Genomic DNA, 21,612 nt, shown 5'->3' with positions numbered 1-21,612 from the left:
TGGCCTGGGTTGGTGAGTAGGGTATGAAGCAGTCCTGAGCCTTGAGAAGTACATAGCTTCATCGAGGAAACAAACCCTCAATATTCCAAGGCAAAGTAGTCTAAACTGGTAACAATCAAATTAGAGTAAACAAGCCCAGGTAGGTGGCATTCACCTATAATCCCAACACTGGAGAGGCAGAGGCAAGAGGATCATGAGTTCAAGGCTGGCTTTTGCTATATAACAATATATGTTGAGGGACCACCCAGGAACGAGAAAAACAACTGTGATTATTTGAACTGAAGCCAGGTGCAGATAGCTCATGAAGGGCAGGGTGAACTGTTCTGAGAAAAACCATAAACAACCAGCTGTAAACTATCTACAACCAGCTATAAACTATCTTCATGCTATTCTTGCTGACCAATCAACGTATAGAGCAAAAGCGGTCTGATTTTCAGGTATAAAAACCCTGTGCTTTGCATGTTCGGGGTCGTCTCCTGTCTTTGGAGGGGTGACCCTATCACGATTGGAATAAACCGCTTGCTTTTGCATCAAGTTGTGATCTGTGAGTGTTCCTGGGAAGGGCGTGATCCTGAGCTCCTGAGCAGTGAGACTCCAGGTCTTACAAAGTCAGGCCAAGTGCTAAGAATGTCCCACCCTAGTTTTAACATGACTATTACTATAACTAATTTTATTCCCCTGTGATATACATACTTTAGATTTATTACCCTCATTGTCTAGGTGGGAAGGTCAAGACGCTGTGCAGCCAAGGCTGGCCTTGAGCTTCTGATTCTCCTGCCTTCACTTCCTAAGTGCTGGGACTACAGCTTCATGCCACCACGCCTACTGCCGCTTACCCTTGTGTGACCATGTGTAGGCAATGTCTGTCCCTTTTGGGGTCTCAGTTTCATTCATGGAGAAGGAAGGGAATTGGGCCTTGACAACTTTGGTAATACTTTCTCAAGACTTCAGATTTAAGGATAACAGATTTATAGATAACCTCAAGGAGCAGGTGTAAACATTTCCTCCAAAAGGGCATGGAGTCTCTGAAGCTCTGAAGCCCCTGAGATTACTGAGCTTGGAAATGTTAGGACCTATCCAGAGATTTATCTTTCTCTTCACAACCAGTCTATATTCCTAAGTCATCTTTCTTCCTTGAGCCTCAACCTCCCTCTCCCCCTCGTAAAAGTCAACAAATATCTCTTCCTTGTGGCATTGTGTGCAGAGCTGTTCATTCACTGAGTCTTTTGGGGTGGGGGAGAGCAAGGGTCAGCCTGGCCTCTAATTCTACATCCTATGTCTCATAAGAGCTGGGGATATAGGTATGGACCCCACTATGCCTGGTTCACTGATGGAATCTTAACTGAGCTTCTACAAGATGCTGAACCTATTTATAGGTGAGCCTGGAACAGAAAATAAGACAAAAATCCCTGTGCTCAGTTTATATTGTACTAAACGGAAGGGAAGCAAAACAAAGCAACACACAGCAACAAGAACAGATATTAGACAGTGATGAGTGAAGAAATAGCGATGGTGGACACAGAAGCCTTAACAGAAGACATTTTGGGTTTGGTTTCCTGTCCAAACATCAAATATAAACAACACACATAGACAAACACACAGAGACCTAGAGAGACAGAGATGGGAGGGGGGACATATATGTAAAGACTTGAATGATCCAGAAAAGGCTGATGTGGGAAAATTTGTGGTTAGACAGCCTAGGAAAAGGCACAGGCTCACAGGGAAGAAATAGCTTGTAAGCGATTGAATGAAGTAACTTGTCATTGAAAGGCTAGTAAATGTTACTGGATTCGTTTAGTAGGAAGCTTTTATTGTATTCCCACTGTGTGCCCACCAATAGCAGTGGGCACGGAGAACTCGGTGACACGGTGCGTGTATAATCCCGTCTTCCACCATTCCGCAAGAAGCAGATGGAAACTTAATTCCTATTCACTAGGCTCAGGGTTTTTCATCCAGCCTCTACGGCCTCCATCCCTCCTCCCGGCGCCAGGGTGCGCTGCGCCGTTCCTCAGCTGAAGGGCCTCTCGCTCTTCCGCGTTTCCCTTCTCGCTGAGCAGCACTTCCGGGAGCGGGCGGAAGCAGGGGCCGGTGGCTGCCGACGCCGGGGTCCGAGGCATGGCGGGGGCGGGGCCGGGGGAGGTGTGCTTCGAGCAGACTAGGGCGACCCTTGCCCTGGCCCCATGAGCCAGGACCCGACAGGTGAGGACTTGTCCTTTTCGGCCCGTGAGAGTTCCGCAGCGGGCCCTTGGCGTGATACCGGGGTCCTACGAGCCCCGGCGCCAGGCTTTTCCCGGGGAGGCCCCGCCCTGGGCTTTTCATTCCGGGGGCAACCCATGGGCATCTGTGTCTGCCTTTTGGCATCCTTTTCTTGTCTTGAAAGCAGTCGCCAAGAGTGAGGGGACATGTGCACTTGTTATAACGAGGAAGAAAAAAAAAAAAAACCCAAAAAACTTGCTTTCACACATTTCAGTGACCCGGTTTAGCCAGGCTTTCTTTCGTTTCAGAACGCACCAAAGTGTCTACTACCGTGTGCCAGTCCCAGGACTAGATCAAGAATATAGCGTGGTGACCGAAGTAGGCCTGGTCACTTCCAACAGAGAGAATGCAGTTCAGCGAGGAGAATCAAACACTAACACACCGTGCAAGCGAACCTGTAAAAAAAATAAATAAATAAATGTGACAGATTGCTATAGAAAGAACAAAAAGATTTGAGTTAGGATGGGTCAAAAAAGACTGCCTAAAGTTGCAACGAGAGAAATTAAGGCAAAGGCTTGGGAGGAAATATTTTGGAAAATGAAAGTTCCCCTGTGTTTACCCACATTGCCCAAGAATAGGGCTTGAGGTAGGCCCAGTTTTTAAGCTTGCTACCTGCCAGGCACTGTGGTGGGCATACGAAGAGAGGCGTGTAGTTTAACCTAGAGATCATCATATACATATATAACACACAGAGTTGCAGGGAAGGAAGAAGTGGCTAGTGTGTTAGGATATTGGTCTCGTAAAGTGAAGGAAAACCTTCGAAGACAAGGTGATGAAGCTGATACCCGAGATAGTTTTCAAAGATGAAAAATTGAGTTTCTACAAAAGACCGGATAGTATATTTCAGACTGTGATCTGTCACAGTCACTCAGCTCTTCTTTCCTAGGGCTAAAGTGGCCATAGGCAATCTGTAAATGACTGAGTTGTGGCTGCATTGCAGGAAAAGGTTCTTTGTAAAACAACCAGAGGTAGTAGTTTAGAGCCCAGACTCCCTCAGGTCTGGGTCAGTATGCCTTCTAGATCTTTTTCCAATGGCTGTAGCTTGTACAAGGATAAGCTTGAAACAAGGATTGCAAAACAATACCCTTACTCTATGTTGTAAGGTTTCTGTTTGTTTTGTGGTCCTGAGGACCTAACCCAGGGCTACTTGTTAGGAGAGCCTTTGCAGGAACACTACCCTCACCCTCCTCCAAGCTTTTGATTCCTCTCTCTGACTATTATTGAGGGACATACCTTCTTTCTTGGCCATTTGTACTTTATCTGGTGTTATTTAAAAGAGGGTTTGTGGCTATTTGTTGAGTTCTAGGAGTTCTTTAAATATGCTAAGTATTAACTCCTTATCAGATAATTGGCCAGCAAATATTTCTATTCATCCTTAGGTTGTCCTCCTCTCCCTTTTTTTTTGGGGGGGGGGGCGGGGGAGTCGTTGATAGCGTCTCACTGTGTAGCTCTGACTCCTGGAACTCACTATGTACTAGGCTGGTCTCAAACTCCCAGAGTTCTACCTGCCTGCTGGTCTTATTGAATACCAATAATACCAATACCAATACCAATACCATGTATGTGAGCCTATTAGGCTTTGGCTAGATATCTGAGAAAAGCCCTCATACTCATCTCCTTGTCTCTGGAACTGACTTATAGACACCTAGAACTGTTTTACTAACGGATCTAGAGGATTCTCAGCCAGGCATGTTGACAAGATTAATCGTGGCAAGTGAAGGTTTATTTTTAAGACTTTTTTTTCCATTGGCCTGTCTGTGTAAGTGTTATGTTTTTTGGCTTTTTTGTTTGTTGTTTGTTTGTTTATGGTGACTCTGTGATAGTATCTGAAATCAGGAAGTAGGAGTACTCCAACTGTGTTATTTTCCACATTGTCTTAGCTATTTTTCATTCTTTGAGAATTCATATTGCTTCTAGGGTAAAATTTTATTTTCCCAAAAATGCCAGTAAGATTTTGATAGAGATTGCTTGAATCTATAGATTGCTTTAGCATAACAGTCTAGTAAATGTATATATTAGAGATCAATGTTTACCTTTAAAAAATAAAATAAAATCAGAAACCCAGGGTCTTGGGGCTGGGAAAAGTAAGTAGCAAAGTTGATAGAGTGCTTGCCTAGCCTGTGGAATGCCTTAGCTTCAATTTCCAGCACCCTGTAAGTTAAGTGTGAATACACAAGCCGGTAATCCTAATACTGGAGAGTTGGGGCAGGAGGATTAGAAGTTGAAGGTCATCCATGTCTGCCTAGCAAGTTCAAAGCCTGCCTGGGATACATGAGATCCTGTCTCAAAAATGAACGAAGACAAGGTTTCAGAGTGTATTCTAGTCTGGCATTGAACTTGAAGTGATATTCTTGCCTCAGCCTGCCGAGTGGTGGTTGTGGAATTTTTTACTTATATGCCACCACACCCTGGGAGAGTGATTTTTGTGCTGTTCACATTTGATACACTTGGCTTATTCTTTGAAGATTCCTTTTTGCACTTGGAAGATACTCTTTCTGTATTGTATCTTTCCTTTAGACTTTTAGCTTTAGAGATGTCAGGATCACTGTGTAACTCTAATCTTGGAAGGAGAAATTCCGGTCATTGTCCTGGGAGATCCTGGTCCAGTAAGAGGGAAAACTATTTAACTTGCATGTACGTATGCATTAGTAGATTTTGTTTCATTTTCTTGAGTTCCGCTTTATTTTTTTTTTCCATACAGAGATGTTATAATGGATCATCATGTTTCCACGATTAAACCTCGAAGAATCCAAAATCAGAATGTCATTCACCGCTTAGAACGCCGGCGCATCAGTTCAGGCAAGGCAGGAACCCACTGGCATCAGGTCCGAGTGTTCCACCAGAACGTCTTCCCCAACTTCACGGTTGTCAACGTCGAAAAGCCCCCTTGTTTCTTGCGTAAATTCTCACCAGATGGGCGCTACTTTATTGCTTTTTCATCTGACCAGACATCTCTTGAAATCTATGAGTATCAGGGCTGTCAGGCAGCAGAGGACCTCTTGCAGGGCTACGAAGGGGAGATCTTGTCCAATGGCAATGACCAGCGGTCGGTCAGCATCCGAGGCCGGCTCTTTGAGCGCTTTTTTGTCCTGCTGCACATTACCAATGTAGCAGCCAATGGTGAGCACTTGAATCGGGAATGTAGCCTCTTCACTGATGACTGCCGGTGTGTTATCGTGGGCTCTGCTGCCTACCTCCCAGATGAACCTCACCCTCCTTTCTATGAGGTATATCGGAACAGTGAGTCAGTGACCCCCAATCCACGATCCCCTCTCGAGGACTATTCCCTCCACATCATCGACCTTCACACTGGCCGTCTGTGTGACACGCGCACATTCAAGTGTGACAAAGTGGTCTTGTCACACAACCAAGGGCTGTACTTGTACAAAAACATCCTGGCCATATTGTCTGTGCAGCAGCAGACCATTCATGTCTTCCAGGTAACTCCTGAAGGCACATTTATTGACGTTCGGACCATTGGCCGCTTCTGCTATGAAGATGACCTGCTCACTGTGTCGGCCATTTTCCCTGAGGTGCAGCGGGACAGCCAGACAGGCATGGCCAATCCCTTCAGGGACCCTTTCATCAACTCCTTGAAGCACCGGTTGCTGGTTTATCTCTGGCGCAGGGCAGAACAGGATGGCAGTGCAATGGCGAAGAGGCGCTTCTTCCAGTACTTTGACCAGCTGCGACAGCTGCGCATGTGGAAGATGCAGCTTCTGGATGAAAACCACCTGTTCATCAAATACACCAGTGAGGATGTAGTGACACTGCGGGTCACAGACCCGTCGCAGGTATGGGGTGAGCTCTCATGCCTGGGCCCTTTCTGTATCAGGAATACACACTTTACCGTAGTGTCAAGTTTTGCTATGTTTGGGTTCAAATTTAAAGTCCATTTCCTTTTTGTCCAGCCTAACATAATTGAAATTGACAAATGGCGGGTAAATGTCAAGCCGCTGTTATGTAGACAGGCGACTCTGTGGTTATCTCAGTTGTTCCTCAGGGCATTTTTAGTACCTGTCATACGAGAGCACAAAATACTGTAGGGTCAGGGTTTGGACCACATATGTATAATTCTCTCAAAAATGTATAAGACTGCTTATTGAACCAAACAGGTTCTGGCAGTGAGAACAAGCACCCCATGCAAAACTGGAATTTCTTTAGGGCTTAGTAGCAGAGCGCTTTATTTAGGATATAAGGCTGTGGGTCCCCAGCACTGGGGAAAAAAAAATCTGACATTGCAGCCAGGTATGGCGGTATGCATCTATAATGCCGACCATCTAGCTGTGGGAAGGCAGAGGCAAAGAGATCTCAGATTCAAGGGCATTGAATTCCAGACCTGCCTGGGTTATGAGTCCTTGACTTAAAAAATTAAAGGAAGATAAGTGGTCTTGAGAGGGAAGGACACAGACAGCGTGGATGTAAGTTAAAGTACTTTCTGGAAATCCGGGGAACCCTGGATTTTGGTCTTTGAAAGGCTCTCCACTTCAGTGCCTACCTTTCTGAAACTTTGGCTCCCTTGCCCCAAGCCAATTATCCCATTGTGGAAACAGAACAGTGAAGCAAACAGTAAACTAGGAAGTCAGCCGACTCCACCTTTAAGAGATACTGTACACTGGTGGGGGTTGACTCTGCCTTGCAGGCATGAAGGGGGTTTGGATTACCAGAACCAGAAACAAGTTGGCCAGTCAAGCAAGCTCTGGGTTCAGTTGAAAGACACCATCTTAATGAATAAGATACACAGTGATTGAAGAAGACTGCTAACATCAACCTTGGGCCTTCAAGTCCCCAGGTTTAGCACATAAAGTACTCACACGCACACACACACACATATGCACCACATATGCATGAGAAACATAAATAAAAAGAGACACTGTATAGGACATCATGTCTAAAGCTCTCACTTAACTGTGGTAAAATATCTTCCAACAGTCCCTCAACTCCCCCCCCCAAAAAAAATCACAGCTTGTGCATTCTTAAAAGGAGAAGTGCTCAGGTTAGATTTTATTTTTAAAAGTCTTTTCCTTCCTTGTTAATGATGAGCGGTGTCACTGAGCCACCACAGCTGAACATCTAGTTCATCTTATGCGTCATGGAAGGTAGGTGGTAGAGTCCTTGACTTCATTCCCCTCCTGTCCTTAATTTCCCAGACTGCTGTAGAGGGAGAACTGGCAAATGTTTGTGTAATTCTATAGTCACATAATTAGGAAAGATCCTGTTAAAACCCTGATATGATCAAAGTGGTGTCCTGGTCTATAGATGGGACATGAGTCAGTCTTTTATTTAGGTTTCAGCTATAATTACCTTTCTATTTTGGAAGGAATAAGTTGTCTGTTATCACTGCCCTGAGATTATCCTTTTTCTCTTTTGCTAAAAGGTGACCTATTTTTTTTATTCCTGGTGGTTATAGTCAGTCATAGCGAAGAGTGCTGCTGGGGCTCTGCTCTCTGCTCATGGAGTTTGAAACTCGAAACCTAGTCTCTGTGCCCCAGTTGTCCTCTTCTCTCCTCCAGTTTAATTTGATAAGTTCCAATAAGGCTAATGAGTAAAAAATTCATCCATAGACAAAGCCTTGGTAATATTATGGGCATTATTCTCAGGTTGTCCTCCAACCTCTTTAATTTGCAGCCAGATTTAATTTCCAGGTGACTGCAAAGTCATGTAAGAGGAGCTCTGGGAAGGACTAATTACTAGAGAGACAGATGGGCCCAGTGGCTCCAGAGGTGGGGAATAGAGATTTAGAGTCAATCAGTGGAGGGTGAAATACTACTCCTTGTGTCCTGAAGACGTCTTAGAATCCTGCTGAAAGCTTGCAGATTCAGTTCACATTGCTGCATTCACTGTGACAAAACCTCAAGGTACCTGGAGTTTCTTGTCAGGAAAGGCAGAGCACTGGCGACCTGAGGGAAAAGGCTGGGTCACCCAGGGCCCCATTCAGAAAAAGCACTGACTGCCATCTATGGCATTTGAATGCTTTTCAGGTTTCCCCCTCTAATCTTAATTGGCAGAAATCTCAAATGTATCTTACAAAAGCTCTTGGCTGAAAGAACATTTGTGGAGAAAGAAATGGAAAATGCCTGTCTGATTTTTCATTTGTTCATCTGTAGTATCCTGCGTGGATACAACTTGCTCAGGCAGTTTTAGCACACAATGTACTTAAGGCGTCTCTCTGCATGCTAGAAATATTAAGAGGGAAAAATAAATGCCCCTAAATTGAACTTTCAACTGTACACATAGAAGAGAAAATCATTTACCAACAGGCAGCCCTGGGCTGCAAATCACTTTCTCAGCAGGAAAGAAAATTAAATCTGGCATTTTAAAAACTTTAAAAAAAAAAATCTTAGGGTGGATTGGGGAACAAGTAGGGAATAAACACTTGGAAGGAAAAATATTGAATTTGCACAGTTTGAAATGAAAGATTGAAAACCTTTTTATACACACAGGCTGGCCAGTTCAGTAATCCTAGCAGCACAGTGGTATGGGAATCTGGTGGCTTCGAGGCTCTCAGCTGATAGAGCCAGTGCTGCTTCCTCCATTCCCAAAACCTCCCTCTGTAATCAAGGCTGAGCTCCGTTCTCTCTCTCTAGTGCCAAGGCTGAGGTCCCTGAGTGGACTTGGGTGGCGTGGATTTTAAGTCAAGTGGAAAGTTGACTAGGCATGGCCATCCCATGGCTGCCCCTCTTCTTCTGCAGGCGTCCTTCTTTGTGGTGTACAACATGGTGACAACTGAGGTGATTGCGGTGTTTGAGAATACATCAGATGAGCTTCTCGAGCTCTTTGAGAACTTCTGTGACCTCTTCCGCAATGCGACCCTGCACAGTGAAGTCCAGTTCCCTTGCTCAGCTTCTAGCAACAACTTTGCAAGGCAGATCCAGCGCCGGTAAGCTGTTCCACCGGGTCTCTAAGCCTTAACTTTAAATGGTTGGTGTTAGGCTGGTAGCCATTCGCTTCAGGACACTTTGTGTTCTGTTTGTCTGCTTGTTCTTGGTAGGTCTGCCTGTTAGAACCAACTCCTGCGCCATCTTGATATTTTCCCACCTCTGAGAACCTGTGTAATTATTTGTGCATCTTCTGGGTCCATCTTAGATCATATGTGAGCTGCAGAAGGATAGAAACTACATCTGTTTATTGCTCTATTCTCAGTGGGGCACTGCCAAGTCCTTAAATGTTTGTGGAATGAGTGTGGAGGTCACTATGCTTAAATATGGCATGTTGAACACATGCATTTATCTCTGTTCCATTAGAAAACCCCACTGAAAATAGTGAAGGGATAAAGGTGTGCACCATAAGAACAGAAGAGACAAACAGAGCTTTTGATACATTTTGGAGGTAGAAAGTTCGTGGTGTCTAAGAACCTTCTTATATATTAGCATAAAAGGAAGATTCCTTTGGGGTAAAAGCCCCTGCTAGATCTGGTGTAGACAGGCAAGGCCTCTTCAGCTTTCATAGCTAAATTGCTCTAACCTTAACAAGGTATGAAAAATACCTGATGTTGGTCCCCAAATAGGCCAGACCACATTGAGCTGGTGAATCAGAGCAAGCATTACTGCATCTGGGAAAGATGAGCAAACAGGTAACTTACTGCACTGACTCTGTGTCTGTATACAGGGATAGTTGTGGTCTAGACAGAGATTCTGCCACCTCATCTGCCTGTGCCTTCTCTCTGACACACCTGTCTTCTGCCTTAGTAACATTATCTTCTTTTTTTTCAATTTTTGAAGCAAGGTCTCACTGTGTAACTCAGGCTGGCCTTGGACCCATGGTGATTCACCTTCTCAGCCTTATTAGTGCTGGGATTACAGGTGTGGGACACTTCCCCTCCCTTTTTGGTGGTAGTGCTGGGAATTGAACCTAGGAATCTTCTTTCAAAATTAACTTTTAGGTTACCCATATCGTTAACAAGTTAGAGAAGGAGGGTGTCCTCGTTTGCGTCCTAAACACCATGACTAAAAGCAACCTGAGGAGGAATAGGTTTGTTCTAGCTTACACTTCCAGGTCACAGTCCATCAGTGAGGAAAATCAGGGCAGAAACAGGCAGGAACCTGTAGTCAGGAACTTGACAGAGAACCACAGAGGAATGCTCCTTATTGCCTTGTTTTTGGCTTATTCCTAGCTAGCTTTTTGATACAGTCCAGGACCACCTGCCCACAGTGGGCTAGGCCCTCCTTCATTTGTCAATAATTAAAACACTTCACAGATGTGGCCACAGGCCATTGCCATCTAGGCAATTCTTCAGTGTGGTTTCTTCTTCCAGACTAACTAGTATAGCGGATACACTCAGTCAAAACATCCAAGAGGCAAGCTCCATGCCATCAGGAATTTTGATATCTATTCACTGCTGAGTCCACACCAAGACTAGTGTGTGTCAGCTCAACGGAACACAGCGATGCCTGCTGATGGATGGCATTATTTAGGAGTCAGAAGAGCTCTTCTCCAGTGTCAGAGCTCCTCTGGAGTTAAGAAGTATCACAGGTACCTCGTGAAGGGATAGTAACAGTTGAAGAAAAGTTGCATGCTCATTTAATGAGCTTAAATTTTTTTTCTTGCCACTAAAAACTGAAAAGTTATAAATGCCCTTGTGTGTCTTGCTCATAAAATGTATCTTGAGTAGATTTTGTAAGCTACCCTATCATAGTTTGCTTTATTGAAAATATGATGTACATATAAATTGAATTTTTAAAATATTTCTTGCAAATACATGGCTCCTAATGCAAAATTGTGTGGTTAATGTAATCTTTATGTAAACAAAACAAAATAACCAAATAAACATGAGTAGCTTATGGGTTAGCATAAAACTTGCCAACAAACAAAATGGACTCTTAAGACCTGAATCATTTAAGAAGCATCTTTATCCTAAAAGAGACCAAAAAAAAAGAGGAGGAAAGGAAAAGGCAGAATTGCAGTCACTGAAAACAACTGGCGGTGTAAGTACAAGGGTATTTCTAGAATACTGATGCTCTAAGAGACCTAAAATTTGTTAGATTTTGCTGAAGAACTCCTCAAGGAGAGAAAAGGGAGAAAGGTGACATACAGAAATAGGAAAGAAAGAGTTAAAGAAAAACTTGAGAGCATTTGTCCTAGAGTTCTCTACCTAGCTGCTCCTAAGAAAGAGAAATTGAGGACCAAAGGGCTAGAAACAACGTGAGTACTTTCTAACCCTGAAAGATAGAACTTTCTAGGTAGGCAGGGCCAATCCGTGGCTATTGGAACCAACTGTAAAGCTTTGAGGAATTTTTGCAAGCTGATTGTTAAACATAGCCATTACTAAATTGTAACTACTCCTTTAGTTTGGCATTATCCATGCTTTTGAGGTTACCTTCATCTGGTTGAATCTACATAGTAAAGTGCTATGGTTCAGCTCCAGCAGTCTTTGACGATGTTATGTTGGTGCCTTGAAATTGGTCACGGCAGGAAGTTTTACACCATAGAAGTTTAGCAAATGCTACAAATCATGCCCTTCCCCTCAAAGAAAAATATCACCCACTTTACCAGCATTGTGCTCAATCAAATATTTAGTATAGTCAGTGAGAAAAAGCACACATGGAGGTTTGTCATACAATTTTGAAACATTGGATATAAAGGTAAATTACAAAAACTTTGAGCAAGAACATACGTTTTACATGCAAAAATGTTATTAGAATGGTGTCAGATTTGTCAGTGACAATGCTAAGGTCTTAAAGATGTTAAGATCTTGCCTCCAAAAATGTTGTGAAAAGGATGATTTCAGAGGCTTGGGAATGTAGTTCAGTGATAAAGCGCTTTTTGGTACTCACAAGGTTCAGGGTTCTATCCTGCCCCGCCCCTGGTGCCACCCCAAAATGACTGTTTTGTTTTTCTTTACTTTTTGGGCAAGAGCAGTCCAGGCTGGCCTTGAACTTGAAGTTATTCTGTGTTGGGTTCCCGAATGCTGGAATTACAGATTAGTGTGTCTGGTGAAAAGAATGATTTCTCATTTTGAATTCTCTATTCAAATAGAGTAGAACAAAGATGTTTTCAGACCTGTGAGACTGGAAACTACGTGTCATCAGTAAACTACAAAGTAATGGTTTTTGGGCAACAGATAGAGTCAGAGTTCCAAAGGTGCTGAAAGGGGATCTACATGATCACAGTTCCCAGGTCAAACCTGAAGGACATGGGAAAGTGACAAATCCAGGAAGGAAGTGTTACAGGAAAAGGCAGAGCCTGGGCAGTGTCTGGTGGGTCTCTGCATCATCACTGCTGTCTGTTTGGGTCATTAGTGTTATGTGAGCAGAGCTGTTGAGGGAAACCAGGAGCTACCCATGGTAAATCAGAAAGGCTGATAACATCGGCAGAGGCAATAGCAAGCCCAAAGGTGATTCTGAGGCCTTTGAAGGACACCAACAAGGCCAGGTGGCAGGATTGGAGAGAGCAAGGGGCAGTAGGTGAAGATAGGACCAGAGACACAAATGAGTGTTCTAGAACTTCAGATGGTACAGAGTAGTGGCAAATGATACTGATTTTATCTTTATCTCCCTCTCTGCCTCTGTCCACTGGCGATTGACACTAGGAGCCTCTGGTATGCTTGATGAGTGCTGTGTTGCTGAGCTATATCCCCAGCCATGTTTTTCACTTTTATTTTGAGGGATCTCACCAAGTTGCTCAGGCTGGTCTTCATCTTGTTCTTGAACTTTCAGTCCTGCCTCAGAATCCCAAATAGCTAATATCATAGACCTATGTCCCTAACCAGAAGGGTTCCCTTATTTTAAACTGAGAAGTAAAAAGAATGTCATGTTTGTATGTTGATAGGACTGATCCTGTAGAGAATCCTTCTTAGTATGTGAGATCTACTGCCCACAGAGAGATTGGAGTACTGTGCAGGGGCAGATGCTCTGTGGAGACCGTAAAAGGTTCTCTTCTACTTTCCCGTGTTTGTCAAGGGAAATGAGGTAGCTGTGGAAGAGAGTGGAAGTATAGATGACTATCCTTCCACATCAAGACCTACGTGGGTTTGTAGCCATGAGGTTGAAGTGAGCATTACTGTTTGCATTTCTCCAGCCACCAGAAACTCTGAGCAGTCACAGGCACAGAGTCAGGAGAGGTGAGCTTCACTAGAGTTCTAGTGTAAAGCAGAGTTCAAGGTTGGGGAACATGCATGCAGCACAGCTGTCTTATGATTGGCTGGGAATCGTAAGATGACTAAAGAAGAAAGTAGACATAATGGCTGTGTGAGATGGAAAAAAAATGTTGGTAGACTCATTGGGTTTTGAAGGATTGTTGAAGTTGGGATGTGTAGAGGCTGGGGAGATAGGAGAGGAAGGCTAGAACTTGGGACAGTGCCTGAGATTACAGTGGTTGCATGGTAAGGGTGAGGCTCCTCGGATGCAGGGTAGAGGCTGAGAGGAAAGTCAGACTAGGAAGCCATGCTGTTAGAAGAATCCTTCCTGAGAGTTTTGAAGTCATCTGGAATTTTGATGTCAGTTGGACAGAATGACACAGCCAAGAGCTAAGTGCTGCAGATTCCAGGTAGACGGCTTCTTCATAATTGAGGCAGTGGGGAGCTGGGCGAGTGAGGATATGGTGGGTATTGCCGGAGAATAGGAACTGCTTCAATGTACAGGTCCTTAAGGTTGTCCTGGATGTTACCATCAGTGGTGGCAGGGACAGAGACACAGCTCCCTGATGCCACCCACAGTATTCTGAGGAGTTCCCTTATCATTTGGGAACCTTCATTGCAGTAAAGCCAGATCCATGGCATGGCTACAGAAAAGAATCTCGGGATGGAAGTTATTAGAAGATATTTTGAACAGATTTAAAAACAGGGTTAGGAACAGGGGTTAATAGAGAAGCCTTGGAAAACGGTGAAACATACCTACTAAGAAATGGGGCTCTCAAATGAAAGTTGTGATTAAATGTCTTTAAAGTAGCAATATATACTGGTTTTGGTAGCTTTTTGGTTATATCTAAAAGGGCTGCTAAGGAACCGTTTATTTTCTGGCAAATGAGGTTTAGGGTAGTTCCAGAGATTCATTAATAGGAATTTAGCTGATAAAAGCCCTAGTTAATAAGAGCTGCAGGGAAAGTTAAGATTTCAAATAAATAATAAAAAAAAATGTATGTGTATGGTGTGTATGTGGCACATGTAGGATACCCAAGGACCATTTTTGGGAGTCAGTTATCTCCTTCACTGTGGAGTCTGATGATTGAACTCAGGTCAGGTCTTCAGGCTGTGTGGTAAGCACTTTCACCTGCGAGGCTACCTCTTTGGTTGTTAGACATGTGCACATGAGTTTTAAACTGAGGCAGCTGCTGAGAAAGCCTTCCTCACTGATGCTTTGTTTTAGGTTCAAAGACACGATTATAAATGCCAAGTATGGAGGGCACACGGAGGCTGTGCGCCGACTGCTAGGTCAGCTGCCCATCAGTGCCCAGTCTTACAGCGGGAGCCCCTACCTGGACTTATCTCTCTTCAGCTACGATGACAAGTGGGTGTCAGTCATGGAGCGACCCAAGACTTGTGGAGATCACCCTATCAGGTACTTGTCACCACCACAGCTCTACGCTGCTTGAATCGAAGAACACTGCTTTGCTTCCTCTTTCCTCTTCTATGACATGGGTCAGTGGCTGATGGCCAGTGCTTCTGGCTGTTTTTGTTGGGTGGTGAGAACTTGAGTCACTTAGGTATCGTTCTCAGAACTTAGCTACTGATGCTCTTGGTTCCCCACGAAAACATTTTATTCAGATAAGTGCTGTCTGCTTTTAAAAGTATCCAAGGAAGTTGGGCATGGTGGCACACACCTTTAATCCCAGCACTTGGTAGGCAGAGACAGGCGGATCTCTGAGTTTCCGTCTAGCCTGTTCTACAGAGAGAGTTCTAGGACAGCCAAGGCTACATAGAAAAACACAGTCTCAAAAACAAAACAGAACAACGACAACAAAACCAAAAGCATCCAAAGAAAGGAGCTGTATTTTACATTTTTAATAACTTAGTGACAGTCCATAACAGATTTTTTTATCCATTGTATCTTACTCAAATTATTTTATCCGTATAACTTAGTAGCAAAGCGGAGATAATTTATTACTGCTGGAATCTGTTTGTTTTAAGATTATTTTATGTCTATGAGTGTCGTGCTTGTATGTGTATATGTATACCACATGTGTACCTGGTGCCTGCAGAGGTCAGAAGACGGATTCAGATCCCCTGACCTGGAGATTTGATTGGTTGTGAGCCACCATACTGGGAGTTACAAGTGGTTGTATAGTACCATGTGGGTGCTGGGAATTAAACCCAGGCCTTCTGCTAGAGCAACAAATCCCCTTAACCACTGAGCCATCTATCTTCTCGGCTCTTACTGCTGAAACGTAAAGCTAGCCCCTGGTAGTCATCCTTCTCTCTTAAAAGTAACACCTGTTTCTCTGCATCCGGAGCCTGGCTGTGATAAATACTACGAGGAAGAACTGGCACTGTTTGTTCCTTTCCTCCTTCGCTTGCTCCCGCTCTTCCTCCTTTCCTTCCTCTCTAGGCTAGCTTTGAACTTAATGTGCAGCCAAGGATGACCTTGAACTCTTCCTCTCCTCCCTGTCGTTTTATAGTAATGCCTTATCACACACAACTATAGTCAATATGTTTTGTCATCTAGCTTCATTGTGTATTAAAAAGGTCTGTGTAACATACTCTGTACAATTAATTGCTGTTCATAGCAGTTTCCTCTGGAAATTGTAGTAAAATTTGAAAACTCAATTAAAAGTTTTGTTTTATCATGGTAGATTTTATATCTATGATGACCCTCTGTATACCCCCTAATTTCAAAGGTTATCAACTTGTGACCAGCCTGGTTTCCTTTCTCCCCACCTCCATGCTGCTCTGGACTATTTTGCAGTAAATCTCAGTTTCCCTAGAACTTTAACCATAAACATTTCATTGTGGAGTCTTAAAAGATAACAAGCTTTAACAAACAACAAAAGCCTTGAAGGCATCCTATCCAAACAAAATTGACAGAAACTTATTACTGGGCTGGGAATGTAGGTCTGTAAGTGGACTGCTTACCTAGCCTGCACCAAGCCCTAGGTTCAGTTCCCAGGACACAATAAACTTGGTGTGATGGTGCATGCCTGTAATTCTAGCATTTGGGAGGTGGAGGCAGGAAGATCAGGAGTTCAAGATCATCTTCAACTACATACCAGGTTTGCAGACAGCCTGGGATATGAGTCCGTACCTCAGAACAAACAATTGTTAATGTGACCAAGCATCTAATTACTTTTCTCTGTACTGCATATTCCCTGTATGAATATCCTATTTGACTCACGTTCTAATCAATGTTCATTTGCATGTGGCTGCCACCTTAAAACCTTAGTCTATAAGTAACTTCATTTTTCTTGCAACAAAATCATTGTTCGTCACCAACATGTTCATCCTATAGTCTGTCTCTCACATCTGGGTTCATTGCATGCTGTGAGTGGTATTTACTGTATTTCTCATGCCTCCTGCTTTCTTTTAAGTTGGTAGTTAGAATTAGAAGCACAAACAACTCACTTTAAATTATAAACCCTGTATGTGTTGGGAACTATGTAGGTAGGTTAATGTGCTTTCTATGCATAAAAGCACAAATCATTTGATATAGTCAGATGGGTTTGTTTCTTTCCTTGCCGATCTTCCCTGCTTTCCTGGTTTGAAAAGATGAGCCTGTGCAACACACTGCTGTGGCTGAAGAGGCTTCTCTTGTAATTCCTTTGTGTTTTTACTTAAAATGAGAACTGGAAGGACATTAAAGGCTTGTCATGAGGTGGTGCTACTAGACACTGTCTCTGTCTGGTCCATTCTGGTCTTTGGCAGTGTGTGTGCTTGCGCATGTTTTCATGTGTAGCTCTAGTCACAGCAGGCACCGTAGCTTGTCGACTGCTTTAACTGGAGGGATGCTTGTCCAGTGTGTTACACAGCCCTCACTGCTGCAGTCGCATACTGATACACTGTTCCATCTAGTAGATGCGCCATCATTTACCCAGCCTTTTGCCCACCTCTTTTATACATTTTCACATTAGAGCAACTCTGATAGTGCCATCGTTAATCATTTAAATTAAATTCTGAGGCATGAGCTCTTGGGGATGGGATTATTTTAGCAAAATGTATGAATATCCTTGAGTCGCAGTTGTGGCACATTTCCCTGATAAATGCAAGGCCCTGGACTTGAGCCTCGGCTCTGCAAAACAGTGATAGTAATAAAAAGTATGAGTATCTTTAGATTTGTTTCTCTGTCTGCTTTTCAGAAAGGGAAATCAGAGTAGTTTAGTTCAGAACTCTCCATTTTCTGGAATTATCCTTTAACCTGTTTATCATCTCTAGTTTTCCAAGTCATAAGTCCTTCAGAAACATTTTGTTTCATTGTACCAGATGGGAAAATGCTAACCTAACCCACTCACCGTTTTGTTTACAGGCGAGTGCCCTACTGCTGAGCTGCATGCCCAGCATGTGATTTTCTTTCTATGTATGAAAAACAACAGTCTTCAGAGAGAATTGATTTTATTTTATGTTTTTATTATTTTATTTATTGAGATGCTCTCATACAGCCCAGGCAAGCCTCAGACTTGCTATATAGCCAAAGCCGGCCTTGAGCTCCTGATCCTGCTGCCTCTGCCGGGATTATAAGCATATGTCACTATACCTGGTGCAAGAATTTGTTCTTAAAAACTGGAAATTGTAAAGAGTAGCCCAGAATGGTGCACTGTTCTGTACAGTAGCCGCTGGCTATTGAGCAGTTAATGTGAGATGAGGCTGAGCTGAGCTGAGTGTAGGGGCACATAGCGGATTTCAAAGATTTGGTGAAAAAGAAAATGTATGGTTTCTCATAATGTTTTTTACAGTGACTGTGGGTTGTATTGGTAATATTTTGGATATATTGGATTAAATTAAATATATTACAAGATAGACTTCACTTTTACTGTTTTTTAATGTGGCAGTTCAAAGATTTAAGTTACACATGAAGCTTAGATATACTTAGTATTTCATTTCTCATGCCAGCTTAGGCAGTCTTTAGGCAGGAGCTTCTGGAAGTGGGAGGTTGTAATTCAGAGTCTAATTCAGGGTCATCCTGAGAAGAGGAAATCACTGACTAAGGTCAGGAGTTAACATTACAGTCACTCTGCATCTAAGCTGAGTTGATCAGATCAGTGGCTTGAGGTTCTGCTGAGCTGGGGTTGCTGCAAGAAGCCATTTCATTTTTCCAATGAATTACTGAGTGTGTGCATCCCTGCTGTGCAGATTTCAAGACAGCAGTGATAGCAACACCGTGTCCTTTTTCTCTTTAGGTTCTATGCCCGGGACTCTGGCTTGCTGAAATTTGAGATCCAGGCGGGCTTGCTGGGCCGCCCCATCAACCACACTGTGCGACGACTCGTTGCCTTCACCTTTCATCCCTTTGAGCCATTTGCCATTTCTGTTCAGAGGACTAATGCAGAGTATGTTGTCAACTTCCACATGCGACACTGCTGCACCTAGTTGCCTCGCAACTGTGCTGCCCAGGACTTTGCCCCTGCTTCAGTCAATGGGCCCTAGAGCAAAAGCTGCTGGCTGCCAGATTTTGTTATTTCAGATTGGTACACCTCACCTACAACAGAGCCTGAGATTGAGGATGGGGCCGTAGCCTAGTGGGACTTGGTTTTCTGTTACCCAGCTGATCAATTTTAAAGTTCCCTTGCTTTTCCCTGTGGGAAGACCCAGCCCGAAGTCAGTTTGATTTTGTTTACTTAGCATTTTATGTCTGTGAAGAGGGAAACATTCACAGCTTTCCCCCTTGGTGTTGGCCTTTGGCATTATGGTGTGAAGCCTGCAGCAGGTTAATCATGTTTACTCCTGAGAATTATGTACTCCTTCCCGTTCCCCCAACAAACAGGGCTGTTTTTATATGAGAAAATAAAGCTTTGGTATTTTCTTATGAAACTGTCTCTTGCTTGATGTTTCCTTCACACCAGTGCTTTCTGGATAGTTGGGTTGAGAGAGGGACTGTGAGAGAAGCGAAAGGCCCTGAATGCAGCAGCTGCTCCAGGCCGTGCTAAGTAGCTAGTGCCCTCATGAAAAGCAGCCTTTTGCCAGCATTGTTTCCTTCCCAAGGGCTTTCTGCTGGTAATTGTTAGCACCGTGGAGGTGGGGATAATCACGCATCCTCATGTGGAAGCATGCTCACATCTGCTGCCCATGTCATGCTGGTGGGCGAGCATGTAGCCCTGGGAGTCTTGGCAGAAACAAACACTGTAGCACGTACTGTCCTTTGAGTAGATGGAGCTGGAAAGCTCCGGGTGTCCCTAAACAAATCAAACTGGCTGTCCGTGGGTGTCTGAGCTCGCAGAGCTCTCCTGTAGACCCCTGCTGGCCTCACACTGCACCCTTCTGTCACATTGTCAACCAGTCTCCTCCAGAGGGCTTGTAAGCCTGTTTATATTTCATTTGCATAATGTTTCCCCAATAATAATGCAGTCAGCTTGTTTAGAAACATCTGTCTCAGAAGGTACCTTTGAAATGTTTTGTACCAAAGCAATCTAAAAGGAGCTATGGATATAAGCAGCTGTGTCTGTTCCTTCTGCTAACCAGACTTCTGGGAAGCCTAAGAAATGTGATAGGAGATGCTAAGCCCCACCCAAACCAGTTCCATTAATGTCATTCATCCTCAGTATTGAATAGATAAATTTGCTCTCTGCTTTCACTACAAGATTTGAGCACCTACTATGAATCAGGTTGATAGAGCACTAGAAAGATGTGGCTGTTAATTCAACAGAGAAAGGGGTACATACAGATTTTCCCTGAGGATGGTGGAGGGAGCTGAGGAGAAGCAAGGGAAGGAACACTGGGGAAGAACTACTGGAATTGTGTCCCTGAGTGTTATAGGACCCAGAATGGTACCACCAGCCTTTAAAATGGTTCTTCCCACTTCCGCTAATTCTGTCTAGAAACTCTGTCACTGACATGCCCAGAGCTTTGTCTCCCAAATTATTCTCCTTTCTGTCAAGTTGACAGGATGAACACCACACTCCTGTATTACTTTTCATGTCTCTATAACCAAATAACCTGACTGAAGCAACGGAGGGCAAGAAGGGCTTGTTTCATTTAGTTCACAGTTATATGGTGAAGAAGGGGTGGCAATATTCATGGGGCTGGAACAGATGCTTAATTTACTCTCATCTTGGCTGCCAGCTCATAAGGAGACACCGTAGGTAGGAAATGGCCAGCTATAATCCATCTTCATCTCTTTACACATTCCAACTAAGCCTCAGATGCAAAAGGTTGCACAACCTCCAAGACTGGCATCACAGATCTGGGCACTAGGTAGTCAGACATACAAGTCTGCAAGGGACATTTTGTACTCAAACTGTAAGAGCCCCATTTCTGACCAGGCAAATGTTTAGCCAGTGAGTGGTTCTGCCACACACCTATGATAGCACCGCTAAGTCTTGCATCTGGTTTCTTTGTTGTCCCCTGTGGCCTCATCTTGCAGAGTTGGGGCAGTGGTGAAAGAGTGTGGAGAGGATTTTGCTCGATCATAGACCCTGTGGCTTACATCCCTTCCATTACACATCCCATTGTTCCTGGCCAAATGCACACACCTAAGCAAGAGAGTCTGAGAACTGTCGCATGCTTGGCAGCCATGTGCTGGCTTTTCTTGTATGCAGAAGGAGGGAGACTTGAGTTTTGATAGACAAGTAGCCATTGCTGGGACATGAGTTTCTTCATTAGCTGTCACCTACCTGCCCTCAGGGTTCTCTTTTTCCTTATTTTGCCTAGTTGGCTTGGTGTGATACAGACACTGTCTTGCCAATGCCCTTGATTTTTTTTTTTCTGTTTTGCTTCCTTCATATTATATTAGAACAGTTCTGTGTCTGTGTTTGAATGGCTGAAAACCGTGTTTGCTCTTGAGTTCCTGATCACAGCCCTGAAGTGGACTCTCAGCACAGCAGAGTTAGCTTCATATAGCCTCCCTGTCTTATTTTCCACCCCTGGAGGCTGCTGTTTTTCACCTTCTCCTGCCTCTTCTTCAGAATTCTTCTAGATTTCTTAGCTGGCCACCTTGCCGCTCCATGTTAAGACAGAAATCATAAGGTGGGAATTTCTCTTTCCTTTACCATGACACATGTCTGCACTTGTTCCTTGCAGATGCCTGATGCAGCTAGTAACATCCACAGTTCAGAGCCGAGAGAACAAATACATGCATGCTTACTGCTCAACTCACTTTCCCTATTCTTAAACAGTCCAGGGCCCCAAGCTCAAGGAATGGCACTGCCCACAATAGGCAGGTCCTGCTGCATCAGTTAAACACAGTTACCATATTTCTCTTCATGTGGGCCAACCTGATCTAGACAGTCCTTCACTGAGGTACTCTTCTCAGAGGATTCCAGATTGTTTTAAGTAGATAA

The 21,612-nt window shown here is 43.8% G+C and overlaps 1 protein-coding gene across 1 annotated transcript; it reads left to right on the top strand.

The window, feature by feature from the left end:
- Positions 1-2,075: 2,075 nt before the first annotated feature.
- Positions 2,076-19,147, top strand: Det1 (DET1 partner of COP1 E3 ubiquitin ligase). The gene is made up of 5 exons (XM_021643735.2): positions 2,076-2,199; positions 4,958-6,050; positions 8,949-9,136; positions 14,559-14,750; positions 18,517-19,147. Exons 2-5 carry the CDS (start codon positions 4,968-4,970, stop codon positions 18,704-18,706), a joined length of 1,653 nt encoding a protein of 550 aa, XP_021499410.1. The 5' UTR covers positions 2,076-2,199; positions 4,958-4,967; the 3' UTR covers positions 18,707-19,147.
- Positions 19,148-21,612: the final 2,465 nt, after the last annotated feature.

Source organism: Meriones unguiculatus, chromosome 14 (genome assembly GCF_030254825.1).
Source record: "Meriones unguiculatus strain TT.TT164.6M chromosome 14, Bangor_MerUng_6.1, whole genome shotgun sequence".
NCBI lineage: Eukaryota > Metazoa > Chordata > Mammalia > Rodentia > Muridae > Meriones > Meriones unguiculatus.
Note: the sequence above shows the minus strand (reverse complement) of the source record. Positions and strands in the feature narration are given on the sequence as shown.

Excerpts from the sequence above, each read along its gene's own strand:
- Det1 (XM_021643735.2), top strand. The coding sequence starts at position 4,968 with ATGGATCATCATGTTTCCACGATTAAACCTCGAAGAATCCAAAATCAG. Across the intron at positions 9,137-14,558 it reads GCAAGGCAGATCCAGCGCCG|GTTCAAAGACACGATTATAA; the intron begins GTAAGCTGTTCC and ends GCTTTGTTTTAG. Across the intron at positions 14,751-18,516 it reads TGTGGAGATCACCCTATCAG|GTTCTATGCCCGGGACTCTG; the intron begins GTACTTGTCACC and ends TTTTCTCTTTAG.